The 15172-nt window shown below is 37.7% G+C and overlaps 1 protein-coding gene across 1 annotated transcript in view; it reads left to right on the plus strand.

Annotated features, from left to right (window-relative positions):
* diaph2 (diaphanous-related formin 2) overlaps nt 1-15172 on the plus strand; it is a 360718-nt gene that overhangs the window by 100145 nt on the left and 245401 nt on the right. Inside the window, exons 7-8 of the mRNA XM_053324402.1 lie at nt 1457-1596; nt 15068-15142. Coding sequence (XP_053180377.1) covers nt 1457-1596; nt 15068-15142 — 215 coding nt within the window. The remainder of the gene's footprint in view (nt 1-1456; nt 1597-15067; nt 15143-15172) is intronic.

Below are 15172 nucleotides of genomic sequence, written 5' to 3' on the forward strand. Positions count from 1 at the left end.
GACAACACAGAGGTTGATTCATGTTTCAGAAGATTGCTGCACGGATACATAATTGATTATTGATCGTTATTTTTGGCATTAAAAACTTTTTTTTTGCCTTTTTTTTGACCTAGTAGGGGTTTTTGTTGGCCTGGTGGCTCACAAGGCTTGTGCAATTATAGGCAAAACACTGCACTTTAATATAATTTTTAACAGTGGCAGTGGAAAAGACACCGCTTTTAAGTGTTGGCAGGAATCCCCCCTGCAGGAACAGGAATGGGATTTTCATGGCGGTCTTTGTCAAATAAATACTTTTTGTCATTATTGCGCCAATCAAATGATGAGCTCAGTTTACACCTAAAGCGCAGAATTATTGGTAGCTTGCTCTTGTAAGACTTTTTCTGCTGTTTCCAACCAAAAAAAAAAAAAAAAGTTATTTCATGTTAACTGTGCATTGCAGGAGAGCAACAGGCCTCTCTTTTCTCTGGATAAATGAGCTAGCTTATTACTTCCCAAACTGCCTATTAGTACAGCTCACTTTGTGGGGAACCAGCAGTCCAGGAATGAACAGAGTGAAAATGATTTGGCCTAGCAGTCTGGTTCAGGCATATCTAATGCTCTTTCTGCTGCATGTCTCCTCATTTTGTCTTTACATGGTACCTTTACTCCACCCCGACCTGAAATATAACTTATTTTGACCACATATGTTATTACACATATTTGTTCTTGAAACTTGTACTATCAAGCTGTAGCTCATTGTAATACAAAGAGATGGCTTCAGCTTGTGAGGGGGAGATGAATGTATACATGTGTGTTTCCCTGCTGTGGGTTAGCTGTGTATATTACTGCCAATAGGTAGTCTCATTGTGTAAGCATCAGTGTAGCAACATGTCCCGAGAGACCTCTCTGAAGATTATACACAAGAATCCATTTACTTCTAGCATGAGCTGCCGCAGATAGCATGTACTGTGGAGCCTGTGCTTGGCACTCAGTGAATATTGTCTATCATTAGAGTCTTGGCTGATTGAGAAAAAGAGAAGTTGGCCAAACACATTTCTAGACATTTCAATCAGTCATCCTCTTTCTGGTACACAAACATTTTGGCCAGCTTTTTTATTGCAAACACCTTGATGAAAAGCCAAATTTTTTAGTCGTTCATACTGCTTATACTTGATCAAACACCTGCACCTACTGTGAACACAAGGTATTTACTAAGCATTAAACATCCTGTTCATGGTATGCTTGAGCTTTTTCCATACTGTCTTATTGAATGACAGAATATAGCCTTTTATAAATGAATGCTTCTCAGTCTTTACAAGTAAAAGTGGATTTCTTCTCATTCTGTAATTGTTGATTAACCCATTTTCCCCTTTAGCATCACACTATTCAAATCGAGCTAATCAACAAGTTTGTCTTTTAATGACTTTCACAATGCACTTTTGATCTGATAAATGTCCTGTTGATATTTTGTTTGCAGGGTGGACTAAGGAACAGCAAGCATGAATGTACACTTTCATCCCAAGAATACGTCCATGAGCTGCGTTCTGGCATTACAGAGGAAAAGCTACTTAATTGCCTGGAATCTCTCAGAGTGTCTCTCACAAGTAACCCCGTCAGGTCAGTGACTCAGGCTATTTTCATACACTGCAGACTGTGCTTTGTAGCTTGGAATTATTTTCATATTTGCAAATTCTACAGCTCAAAGCATGTCTTTGAGTATCTACTATTATTGGCATAATGCTAGAAGGATAATCAAAATCGAAAGAGGGCCCCCTTTGAATTTCTCCTTTTTTTCCTCACAACTATTAAAAATAAATACTATGAGGAGTCGTGCTTTGAGCTGGCTATATAAGATCAACTGCACCAGTTTTCATTTCTACAGTCCTTTTAATAATTGGCATAAACACATTGTTTTTCTGGGCATGAAAATATTGTACAGACAAAACACAGACACAGACATTTGCCAGCTGTGCTTAATGCAAACAAATAAAAAAGTGGGATCCTATTGAGCAAAGGGGAACTAGACCAGACTGAAATAATTCTTTCAAAACATATGTTTGATTTTTTGTGATTGTTTGAGGTGGATTCATGAATGATAATGGTTAAAACATTTCACATTTTAATGTTACAAAAAATACATTTTGGACTTATATATTTATTGTTAATTTAACTTTCTTCTAAACATCTATTTGGTTTCACTTTTTCACTATGGCACTGTTTACACTGAAAACATACCAAAGTGTGTCTTAGACAGCTAATGTATCTTAGTACACTAAACTACATGTCAAACCTTCTAAACACAGTGGATTACCCAACAGCTTGGACTTGATGATAATGTAGGCACACAACGTATATATATATAAACCTTTGCACTCATGCTACCAAGCTGTATGAGTCATTGGAAATGGTTATGTATTCTGTGTAACATTATTTGTATATATGGCACATTTTGATGAAAGGGGTTGACTGCTGGCCATCTTAACTAAATCTAAACATAATTTGGATACATTTTGACAGTAAGGTATTAGGACTAAGTAATGCCTTTTATATGTACCTTAAACATCAACACGCATGTATTTTTACTTCAACCATGCACGCAGTTTGTTCTATTTCTGTGTATTTATTTACATTTGGAATGAGAGGAAATATAGCTTTTTAATGTACCGTATTTCTTAGAAACACCTCTAAATGTATATTTAACAGTGAGGTGCTATCTGCTGGACACAACCTATTTCTATTTACATTCAGGTAGGATAACCTCATAGGATTTGTTCGATGTGGCTTGATGGCTAAGTCAAACATCGAAGACACACAGCATCAACTTTAAAACTAGTACGGCCAATGGTGCAGTTGGCCAAACAAGCACAAGCTTAAAGTCATCATCAATGTGTCTGTCATTCCAAACCACTCTGTCCATTAATCCCTAATAGATAGGAAGTCTAGCTCTCCACAGCAGAAAGCCAGGCATTCTGAGACCATAATAAGCATGTGGCGCTCACCCAGAGATCAACTCTGGGTCATGTGTACAATCTGCCTTCAATCTACCCAAACTAAAAATGGACAATGCCTGCACTTCATCTCTTTTTTCGGTTTCAAACCCATATAAACCATATACTGTATATGTATTTAATTATTATTGTTATTATTATTGATTAATCAATTATTTTTTCCCCCAGCTCAATCCTATTGAGCTTTGAATGAGTCATTTATTTTTTGAGGTCTTGCTGATTTTGAAAGCTTTTTCTCCACTTATCAACCAAATTCTCTGCCTTCTCTCCTTTATATGAGATCTTCAATTTTAATTCGGTCCCACTTGTGCAGAGGAACCCTTTATGACAGCAGATCCTCTAAATTATTTACCAGCCCAGTGCTGAAGAGGTATTCCGTAATGTGAATCAATAAATGCTGCATAGTGAATAGTTATTGGATTAATGGAATACTTTCATGTTGACCCTGGGTACAGAGAAATGACCTACCAGCATGGCCCCAGATTACCATTTATTTAATCTGTGTGTTAGTACCAGCATTAGAGCTGAATCCCTGCATTAACAGATTTGAAACCAAAGACAAAGTGTGATTCATGCTAATACAAAGATATTCAGGTGACTACTGTAATGGGCGATATTAGCTAGTAGTACATACAGAAAATAACCATAGATACATTTACAATGAACTCAGCTTTACACAAATACACATTTTATATATCGTATGTTATGTAGTATAATGAATAGCCAAGTAGCTAAGTAATTATCCCTCGAGTGATTGCATGGCTCTGAAGTCAGTCTCCACAGGCTCCAGCGAGCTGTGGGGAGCCAAGGCAGCCTTTCCACTCTGAAAGGCCAACTGGTGCCGAGGGGATGTAAGTGAGGCCAGGTCTGCCCTGTGGGTGTTTTCAAATGGCTGAACCTTTGACCAGCATGTAAGGGAGCAGTGCTTTAAGGAGAAATGGCCTCCCACAGATGGCCATGTCCATACAGGCACCTTTGGATCTGTGAAGTAGACTGTGCAAGTGTTGCCTAACACCGGTCCCCTGCTCATCTTCACGCCTCTTATTATTTCTCTCCTGGGAAACGGGACTGACTATTTCTTGAGGCATGGATAAGGGTTCTCCTAATTAATATGAATGCACTTAATTGTCATGGATCACAACACACAGGAAAACCACATTTGGTTTGCTACTCCTCTGACTCCACTATGTTAATGTAACCTTTGTACGGTATGTTATCATATACTGAAAATAACCATGAAGTAGATGATAGAGCAGTGCAGTCATGCTTGTTTTAATTCACACCTCAGAATAATGATCAGCTAGCCTTAGGTATTGATAATCTTGGTCATTTTTTGTCGATTATACCTGAAAAAATAGCAAACTGGTGAAAGTTGTACCAAGTAGTAATGAGGCTGTATACACCATGTAACAACCTTACATGATTTGCTACTATTCTTTTATATTTCTCGTTGTGCCTCACAGTTTATTGTATTGAACAGTATTTCTCATTATAGAGACCAACTCCCCTCTTAACAGAAATGCCGATGTAGAGTCAAGAGATTATTATTTTCTGAGTTTGAGTTTTCTCATAGTTGAAAAGGCCAGATAAACATCTTCTAAGACCGTTTTTGTAGGAAACCTAAATGGCTAAAAAATCCTCAGAATAATGCAAATCTGATCTTAAACTCCTATTGGTTCATGTATAAATATATTAACTTTATTAAATGTATCGACCTTCTTAATTTAGTAATCCGTCTGTCAGGATTCAAAAGAGCTGCAGAGATCATCAGCATGTGACAAAAGATTGAACATGTATGTCATGACGTCCACATATTTGGCTTTGCTTGTACTTAATGTGTAAGCAAAAAAAGCCTCTGCACTTTCTACTTACATCAAGAGACACATTCTTTTCTCACATTAATAAAACCGAGAATTGATTCAGGGCACATTACATAAGTAACAGTCCTCTAAAGAGCTACATACGATTTAATAATGATTTAAAACTTTGGATATATGACATCTATATATAGCTGCTGTCCCTAAAACATGGTAAGCACATGATTTACTTTATTTTACACATAGGTGATGTGAAACCAGTACTTTGTTTTATTAAGCCTTAAACTTAATTATGTACACCAAAAGTCTCACCATCAAAGTGCTCTTGTTCTTCACAGTGAGTGCTTACCATTGCTTTTTGTTTTTCCTGTGATGTTTGGGCAGCCTGCTAATTTGCTCCCAGAGGCCTGTGTTTGTCTAATAGTTTAATTGGCTGGGCTGTGCACCTGTTTGGCAGCACAGGTGGCCACAGGGCCATTGTGCTGAGGGCCTTATCTCCCAGGCAGTCCCACACAGGTGTGTGGCATGTAGCCTTTGCAGATCCACCCACAGATGGCATTGCCTGGAGCATCCACTGCCTACTCTGTTTTCACTCTCTTCTCCTCAGCTGCCATGTTTTCCACTTCTCATTCTGTCAAAAAAATCCCCAGCCAATTATTTATCCTCTACCTCATTCTCCCCCTTTGAATTTTGTCATTTGGATACTCGCTTCTTAATTTAGAAGTGTCAGATTGACTAGCCACTTTTCATTAATTTCTTAATCCACTGATATGAAGTGAGATGCCAACTTACAGAGAATTATAACCATCTTATTTTCTCATTTAATGGGAAAGAAATCCTGGGGTGTTTCAGTTTGGCCTTCTTTTCTCACACCCATTTCACAGCTTCTTTCACTTTTGTCTCTCTCATGTGAAAACTGTGATAGAGTCCATATAAAATATATATCTAATTTAATCTTTATTTTAATAAGCAAGATATATTTTTTCCCAAAGCAAATTTCACCATTTTAAATTAAGTATGTTTGCAATTCAGTTTTTACTTTTGCTGATGATAATTTGACATACCCTAGTTTTACACTATATATGATAATTTAAGTGCAAAGCAGCTCTTAACGTTCCTCCTATATAACTCACCTGCTGCTCCTTCAATAGACCACCCAGTATAAAAATAGGAGGGTGGCTTTGGGCAGCAGAGCACACATCCATGGCCCCAGCTTCTGAATTCTCTATGTTCAGCCTTCAGCATTACACTATGACTGTCAAATCCTGACAGTGACTTCCATATTAGATCTGTTAGCTCTCAGATCCCTAAGACATATTTAAGTAAAATTGAACTTGGCTCCTAACTTTTCATTATGTGAAATCTTCACGGTACAAGTCAGACATTTTCTCGGGGGCATTTTCTTGTGGGGTCTTTTTATGGAGGTGGGAGAAACATTTGCTGACACCAGACTTTCTTCCTGTCTCTGGATACTCAAGGTGTGGGTTGTTGTGATGATCTTGCCGCTCTGCCACACAGGGTGTCTCTGAGACTGAATCAGTCTCACCAGCTTTTCTCCGCTGAATGCTTGTAGCTGACTGAGCACTGGGGGTTGCATGGAACACTAGTAATGGGCTTTTTATGAGCTTTGAAGTTACTATGGCTGCTAACATAAAGCTCCTCGTCGTGTTGACTGTCTGTCCTAATGCCCAGCGTGATAAAACATTCAACAACATACTGAAAAAAAGACATTTATGCCAAGTACAGTAGTGGTGCTCCATATAAGTCATTCATAGAACCCAGATTGCCTCAGCTCTTAATCTATGTGCATTATTTGATTGTAACAAACAAATTAACCATTATTTAGGCATATACTATCTCATTTAAATACTGAAAAATCTCCAGGAAGGTGAACACATGCCCATACAATTAAAAGCTGTTAACAAAAGCCAATCCCTTGCTACAAATGTTTTTTTTTTGTTTGTTTTTTTAATTAGTAGCAATAACCGGTACTCTTATATCCCTGACTCTTCCTCCCTTGGCCTCGTCTGTCCAACACCCAATTAACACCAGCACAAAGGAGCAAATCCATCTGTCAATCTGCTATTGTGGCTGCCTGAACAAATATGAACATCTTAACGTCTCACAGGCTATATATTTCCCCCTTGACAGCACAGACCAGAAATCATGTCTGGCACAGGCACAAAGTGTGAACAGTGGTTTGTAATGCAACTGCAATGAGTTAACACTGCACTGATGAATGCTACTTGTGTGAGGATTTAGGTACAGTAGACATCAATGTGCCAGCTCTGTCTGACACAGATTCTTCACAGAGATGAATAACTGTTTCAACTCTCACATTTTTGATGTGGAAATAACTCCCTATCTCAGTGAATCATCCATAATTGATCCTCTGTATTCACTTTTTTATCCTGGATAGAGCTTTTGTAAGCTCAATCAGACTCCATGTCAATTTGAAAATTTTAAATATAGCGTTAAAAGACATGATGTCCTTAGAGGAGTTCATGGGGAAAGGCTTCCACAGGGCACATGACAATCTGATGTCTCTGTACTTTGAGGATCAAGCCACCATTTCTTCCCATCCCTTCGCTTTGTTCAGTAATGGAAAAACAGTCATTTGATTTTCTACCATGGCGATTAAGATTTGACATTCTCCAGGAGGTGATGTGGAAACAGAGAGACACAAGATATCCAAAAATCTAGCCTGTCAGGGCTGTAACATGCATGGCTGTTGCCATAGTAATATAAGTAACGTTGGGGTGGAAAGTTTCTAATGGGGTAATGCTTTTTCTACTATGCTGTGGGACTCCTCTCTCTAGACTCATAGTGCTATTAGAAACCACTCTCAAGCACCCTGCAGGCCTCAGACAAGTTTGTTCTGTCAGTTGTCAAGGAGAAACAAGACAGAAAAGATTTGGAAATGACATAATCATTTACTTGACGTCTGTAAGAAATAGTAGTTTTCTTTTTCTTCAGAAGTAACAGAAATACTTTGCTCATTAGTGGATCCACATTTAATTTTTTCTTTTACTTCTTGTCTAAGGTTGGTGCTATCATTCTCCTTTTATAGTATTCAAAGACATTTATTTGACTGTTAAATTTGGCAAAAAAATGTTATGACACTGTCCTCAACGGACGTGACGAGCAGTCAAAATCGAGCAAGTTAACTAGTTTTTACCCTTGCGGCTGACTTCAGAGTTGACGTTCACCCTTTCTCCTCAGAGGCAGTGAAAACGAATTTGGAGACATAAATGTCCTCAGTGTCTGGGTATATTTTAAGAGTGATGCCTATTTCATTTTATGACACCATCTGTTAACCTCCTAGATAGCCATATCTGTTATGGCCCCAGAGTGATACATACATAATTCAGAAATATCTGATTTGAATTCCATATTGATTTAGTTTGAAATTATCTTCACAATTATAGGAAATAACTGGTATATTACTGCACTATGAATTTAAATGTAAATATATTCTCTCTATAGTCTCTTTTTACCATTTATTATGATCCATTCTGTTCCTAATCTTGGCAATATGATGCCTTTGAATGCAATAGTGATATAATGCATTTTTGAGTTGTATATCATGTATTTTAATCATACAGCTGAAGGAAAATGGAGTATAATGTATTATTCAGAATCTCTCCAAAAATATAAGCATCATTCTAAAAGATATTGTCATGTTTTCTGGTATGTGGGACAAAACCGAGAATCACATGATATCCAAGCCCATATTTAACAAACATCTGAGCTGGAAGTCTGTCCAGTATGGTTCAAAATCTCAGAGTGACACACATTTCCTCCTACTCTTATCTTAGGAATGAAAGCATTTGTAAACTTCTTCTGCTTCTGGATTTAGGAGAGCTGCAGAGCTGTCCTAATATTTTAGTTGTTTCCAGCAAATAGCAAATAATAGGTTGAACATTGTGGTAGATATACACTGAGACTTTGAAGAGGTTTTTATATACCTACTGGCAAAGATGGCAGCAACAAAAGCTTGAATAAAATGGCAACTTTATGGCTTTGAAAATAGAATGTTTCACTCTCTCTTTCATAGAAATGCTTGACACTGCATTTCCCTCTCCTTGAAAGATGAAACTCATCTCTGCATAAGTCAGAGGACTGTGTAGATACATCACATCAAACCCAGCGATCCTTTCTCTGATCTTCTGCAAAATGCAAGATTTACAGTATATCCAACAATTAGGGGTGCAACAGATCACAAAACTCACAGTTTGGATCATATCACAGTTTTGATTCAAGGATCAGATCATTTTTTAGATCAGGACAAGGAAAAAATTGATTCAAAAATAACTTGGCTTTCCATATATTGTGTAAAGCAATATCTTCTTCCTTTCAACATAGTAGCAAACAAAACAATAGCCTGTGTCCACATCATCAACACTTGATGATAACTAACTGCGGCTAAGCTTGTTCAATGAGCCACTAAACAAAGAAAGAGCACCAGTTAGCAGATTAGCTAGCCAATTTGCTGCTCAGCTGTGACACATTAAACAGCACATAAACATACCTAAAGATGTCACTTCAGACTCGATGCTGGTTTGGTTGTTTCTCTTCAAAATCCCTGTTAGCGACATGCTGTCTGTCCATGACTTGTTCTTACAGCAATTTGCTTACTTTGTCTCCAATGAGACATTAAATTTTGCAATTAATCCATGGTTCACGTACGTGCCAAACCGTGGGGGGTGATCCGTACGGATCATGGATCAACTGCGTTCCATTACACCACTACCAACAATTAAATTAATTACTCCAATCAACCAGCAATCTGGCAATTCTTCTTCTGCTTCCTCTATATAGTCACCTAGCAGTGAAGCTTGTTGTGTGGGAATCCTCTGTGTTGTTCAGGAGATAATTAGAAATTTCAAGAGTGTTTTTCACTCTGTTTGGGGTCATTTAAAAGTGTCTGGGAAGCATGGTGTGCTTTTAGTTGCCTTCAGTTACTAGTTGATTTAATTCTGATAGAGACTTCCACTCCCCAATATCACACACTCATTTATACACATGCAGCCACACCAAATACAGAAAGACACTGTTACTGCCTTCATTTAGTTTTGTTTTACACACGCACATGCACACACACACGCACACACACACACGCACACATACACATACACACAGATACATAGACACAACCACCTTCAGTTCCACTAGAAGAGAAATGAACAATCATTTATGCAGTAGGCCTGATCTTCAGTCTTTGTTAAAGTCATGTTTTGGAATCACGCTGAGACCATTAGAAGTGCAAAGTGCTCCTTTTGAGTACTAAACTGCTCCCTCTCTTATCTTGCTTGACTACATGAGCAATCACATTCTTGGAGTGCTGACACTAGGAATATTGTCATCAGATTGTGTTACTAGCTTTAGTACCAATATCACATATCAGAACTGCTTTTGTTGGTTCTGTGAACAGCTCCTGTGCTGTAGCTCAATGAAGTTTTTCATTACACAGTTAACATGGAGCATCAGCTGAAGAGACATGGCCTTCGCAAGTAGTTATTCTATAAAGCAATTTAGATGTATGATATTACAAGTGTTTTGTATTGTCCAGCAATTACTTGCACTCTTCATTACATATACAATCTATGCTAGAAGCAGGACACAGAAACCTTTGATATAATCAGGATAGCACCTACCACTTGAATGAAAAGACCACATGTAACCTGGAGTCAGCCACTCACTGCTCTTTTACAAGGATAGCATAGGCCAATGATTTTGGCTTTGCTGAATGCAAAAGGTGCCTGTTAGACTCAACAGTCAACAGTCTGCAACCTCTCAAGGGACAAAGAACATGTATTGATTGATTCTGTGAATTAAGGCAGATCATGGAGTACTTTAAAAGCCTGCAAGAAAATCTAACAAACTGAAGTATACTGTCACCAAGCTTTACGAACCTACATGAACAGCAAACAAGAAAATAGGTGCTTGGTGCATTTCCATTGACTACAGTGAAACAGTTAACTTTGTTTTTACTGAAATTTTAACCTGTGTGGTCACATATATTTCATAATTCCAAATTATGAGGTGAAAACTTCTGTGTTTTTGACTGTAGAAGACAATAGTTGCAAAGGCCATTGCCTTTAACACCATGAAGGCTCCTTAGTCGGAACGTGTAGAAGTACTGTTTTTAACATGTCCTGCCCTTAAAATAAAGGCATTTTATTTTTTCCAAGCCTTGGTGTCTTCCTATTTTCAATGTTGTTCATGGACATTGTTTAAATGAAAGCTATTAAAAGCATGCAAGAAAAAATGAATGGCTAATGGCTATCTTATTTATTTATTTTTTTTGCAGTACAGAAATGTACAGTTAATATTTTATATCTAATATCTGTCATCTGATATGCCCTGTCCATTATAGTTATTTCAGCAAGCCATTAAAATAGTTGGGGTATAATGTTTGGTATGGTAAATCACTAAGCAGACACTGGTGGTGCTCGATTTCAAGCTGTAATGTCCAGAGCTATTTGTTGCACAGGGCACCAGGCCTCAATTGGAATACTGTAGTATCGAATAGGTCAGTACACCCATAGAGGGACAGGGCTTTGCTTGTAATACAATATGAAATATATTGCTTTTGCACAGAAGCTTTCTATAACACAGCTTCCTATCTAGCCATGATAAAATAATAAAACCGATATGTACACTGAAATCAATGTGTGGAGAAGCCATATAAACACAAGGCCAGTGATCAGTCAAACAGAAAGGTGAGAGATAGTCTGCCCATGACTTTTCCTGTTGCTTTTTCAGTTACTTACTGTGGCTAGTGATGTGTATCAACATGTCCTTGGCCTTTTTTTTCAGAAATGCTACACTTTGACCACACTCTTTGTAACCTCACCTCACATAAGCAGAGATTGGATGAATATACCTAACTACATTTGTTAGGTCAGGAAGTCAGTAATGTCTTTTAGCCTTTCAGAGAATAAATCTTATTTGAAAGGAAGATAGATGTCAAGGCATTTTGAATGTGTTTATAGCAAAGAAATGTCATCAAAAATCCAGAAGGTAACTTTAGATGAGGCTGAAAAGCTTTTGTTCTTCCAGTACTACGTGTGTATTGTGAACACACAGATTAGTGTGTGCTCACAATACACACGTAGTACTGGAAGAACTGACATTCAGATACTGGTCTACATGCTAGTCATGACCTTATTTCTTTGGATATTAATTCAGCTCTCCGTAAACATCTTTACCTAACTGTTTTTAAATAAATAATCAAAGTTGAGCATTGACACTGACAGGCGAAATTCATTCATGTATTCTTTGGCAGTATTTTGCTTCCATTTGTTTCCAATTGTGCTTCTGTTTGTGGGCAAAACCGTGAGATTTTCAATACATACATTTTATAGCAGTTAGCATAACTACAATATAATTGCGTCAAGCCAGCAGAAATAAACCAAAAGTATATAATAAGAAATTGCTTCCCTAACACTGACCATGAATTTTTCATTTTGCCTGCGGAATATACATGATTGCAGAAAGTAACACAATTTGGTGGCACTTAACTAGAGGATTATAGCCATCAATATTAGATGAACAAGTTCTCCCCCAAGTTAATGAAATCTGTGGATGTATGCCCATATTAGGAGAAGAGACCGACAAGGAAAGACTTTGTATTTGTTGTCTCGTCACTCCTGAATCACTACATTGATAATTGAAAGGCCACCAGAAACAAGAACCAATGTGTAACTAAAGATGAACTTTAGCCAGGTCTACGAGACAGATTTTGCTGGCTCTGCCTTTTAAGTAACAATGTATGTCTGATTAGAATATGCACTGGTACTGTTGTAAGCTTGTAAATATTATTGATGATGAAGCTTTGTAAGGGAAAGGTAGGAGCAGAGCAGTAGACCACAGCCTGTTATAGCAGACAATAATATTGTTATTACAACACATAGTGCTACTAGTGTTAGTGTTACTAGTATTGCAGTGTGTGTTAGTAGTTGTAATAGTGTGTTGTCCACTGAAACAGTTTCTCTGATAAACAGAGAGGCCATTGCATAGCCTTGGGACGAACACTGTATAAGTACCAGCTCATTTTCTTTGGGGACATTTAGAAGGCGAGCTGCAGAGGACCTAAATATATACGTGAGGGGACAGAAAATGATCAAACCCAAAACATTTAGTACCTTAAAAATCTTTAGCAGAACCTCATTATGTTGCAATCTGCAGAAAATGTATGTGTTTATTCTACAACATATTTAGATACAGTATATATGATAGTCCTGTTCTGTAGATACACAAAAGCACTAAAAGTGTACCTAAATATGGACATTTCTTACAGCAGACATTTGTGTGTGTGTGTGTGTTTGTGTGTGTGTGTGTGTGTGTGTGTGTGTGTGTGTGTGTGTGTGTGTGTGTGTGTGTGTGTGTGTGTGTGTGTGTGTGTGTGTGTGTGCGTGTGTGTGATGTATGAAAGCTCATTTTAGAACTTCACATCAGTCTAACTTCTAAATTTCTCTAAATCGTAACTCTAAATGTCAATTTGTAGTGCCTCAGAGCACATTATCTGTCAGATTTGCTCCTAACTCAAAATATTGATATTGGATGAATATATCCTTATGCATACCTACATTTATTTTGGCAGAACATGTCAGAAAGTCAGTAATGTCTTTTTGGTCTTTTGGGGAATAAATTATATTTTACTAAAAGGCAAGACATATTGAATTTGTTGAAATAAGTTCACAGCAAAGACATGTCATCAGAAATCCACTATATAATGTGCTTTTAATGAGGATGCTTTTTTTGTGAACATACCACATATGTTATTCCTTAAAACACTGATTTGCAAAGTCTTTTGATGGTAGAGAATCGCTATAATAACCTAAATGCAATAATCGAAAGTCATGTGAAACCTCTTCTAGTCCTTTTTTTCTTCACTGCTGTTCACACACACCTTCCTGAGGTCACACAGCATTCACAGTATCTCATGTTGCAGTTATGCTGTATAATATACACAAATATTGGTTCCATTCCTTGTTCTCCAAAGGTTGACACTGCCATCATTACTAAGAAGCATAAACAAAGACTTTGGATTTACTAAATTGTGCTCCCTCAGCCATGTCGCCTCCTTGTCCTCTTTGTTGTCCCAGTCTCTCATTTGTTCCCACCATCTCTGTGTCACAAACACATATAACAGTGTTGTTATTCTGCAGTTAACTCAGCCAGTTAGTTCTTTAGTCTTTTTTGTGACATTAAATATGTGCAAATCACATGCTGGAAGCAAACCTTCAAACTGGGAGGCTCTTTGTAAACAGACATTTATAAATTTACAACATTATGATGTTTTGTTTTTTATTAAGAAAACAGATCATCATTATACACAGTAGTAGATATTAATAACTTATAAATTGGCTCTGCTTGTCTGCTAATGAAATTTGAATCATGGTAGGTCGGGGTTGTAGAGTGTGCTAATTTTGTCACAGATCAAAGAAATACCTCACCTCAACTTCGCCAGTTGCCTCAGGCTAATGCATCTCATCCCCTAATTGAGGGTCTTCTCCGACTCACTGAGTCAATACAAATGACTTTAATACTCACACCATTATTATTTCAAATCATTGTCAAAAAGGCGGGATAAATCATTGACTTATGCCCCGTTAATGTCAGAAAATTGCTCCATGCATTTTGCATTATTGACAGTTGGGTGCCTGAAAACAAGTAATGCTAATGACATAAACTGCCTGTGACCACAGTGTCCCTCAACCCCCCTCTTGCCTCTCTCTTTTCCTGTCTCAGACAAGCAGACTCATCTGCACTGGATCATTTGCCGTCTCCTGATACGCTGTGGTTTATAGCCAATTATCTCTTGCGATCCATTATCGATTACAGTGTTATCTTTCTTGCATTGCTTAATCTTTTGGCACAGGAACATAGCAGCTCACGGGGGGTTGGAGGGAGCAGGGAGGGTGTGCTGGATACAAACTGCTTAGCGATGGGAACACTAGTTAAGATGGATGGGTGTTCATTTGCTTGTAAATGGGTACAGTTTAAATTCAAACCGTTTCAAACTGCCAGGGTGGCTTTTGATTTGTAGCTCTCTCTGTTAGGAATTAAAAACCACTACAATAGTCTATTTATCTAAGTGAGTGTTGATATTACTCTGAATGACTGATGTCCTTCGAGGTTAATATGATATTGTTTGTTTTGTTTTGTAAATCAACATGACTTACAGTAAACTAACTCAGCAATAAGATTGACTGAATATTGGGAACTAATTTTTCTTTTCTTTTTTCTCCGCAGTTGGGTTAATAACTTCGGTCATGAGGGTCTCGGCCTTCTCCTGGATGCTCTGGAGAAGCTGCTGGACAAGAAACAGTGAGTGAACTCCTTGGAAAAAGAAAAGAG

The sequence above is a fragment of the Scomber japonicus genome, chromosome 8, assembly GCF_027409825.1.
Source record: "Scomber japonicus isolate fScoJap1 chromosome 8, fScoJap1.pri, whole genome shotgun sequence".
NCBI classification, from domain to species: Eukaryota; Metazoa; Chordata; class Actinopteri; order Scombriformes; family Scombridae; genus Scomber; species Scomber japonicus.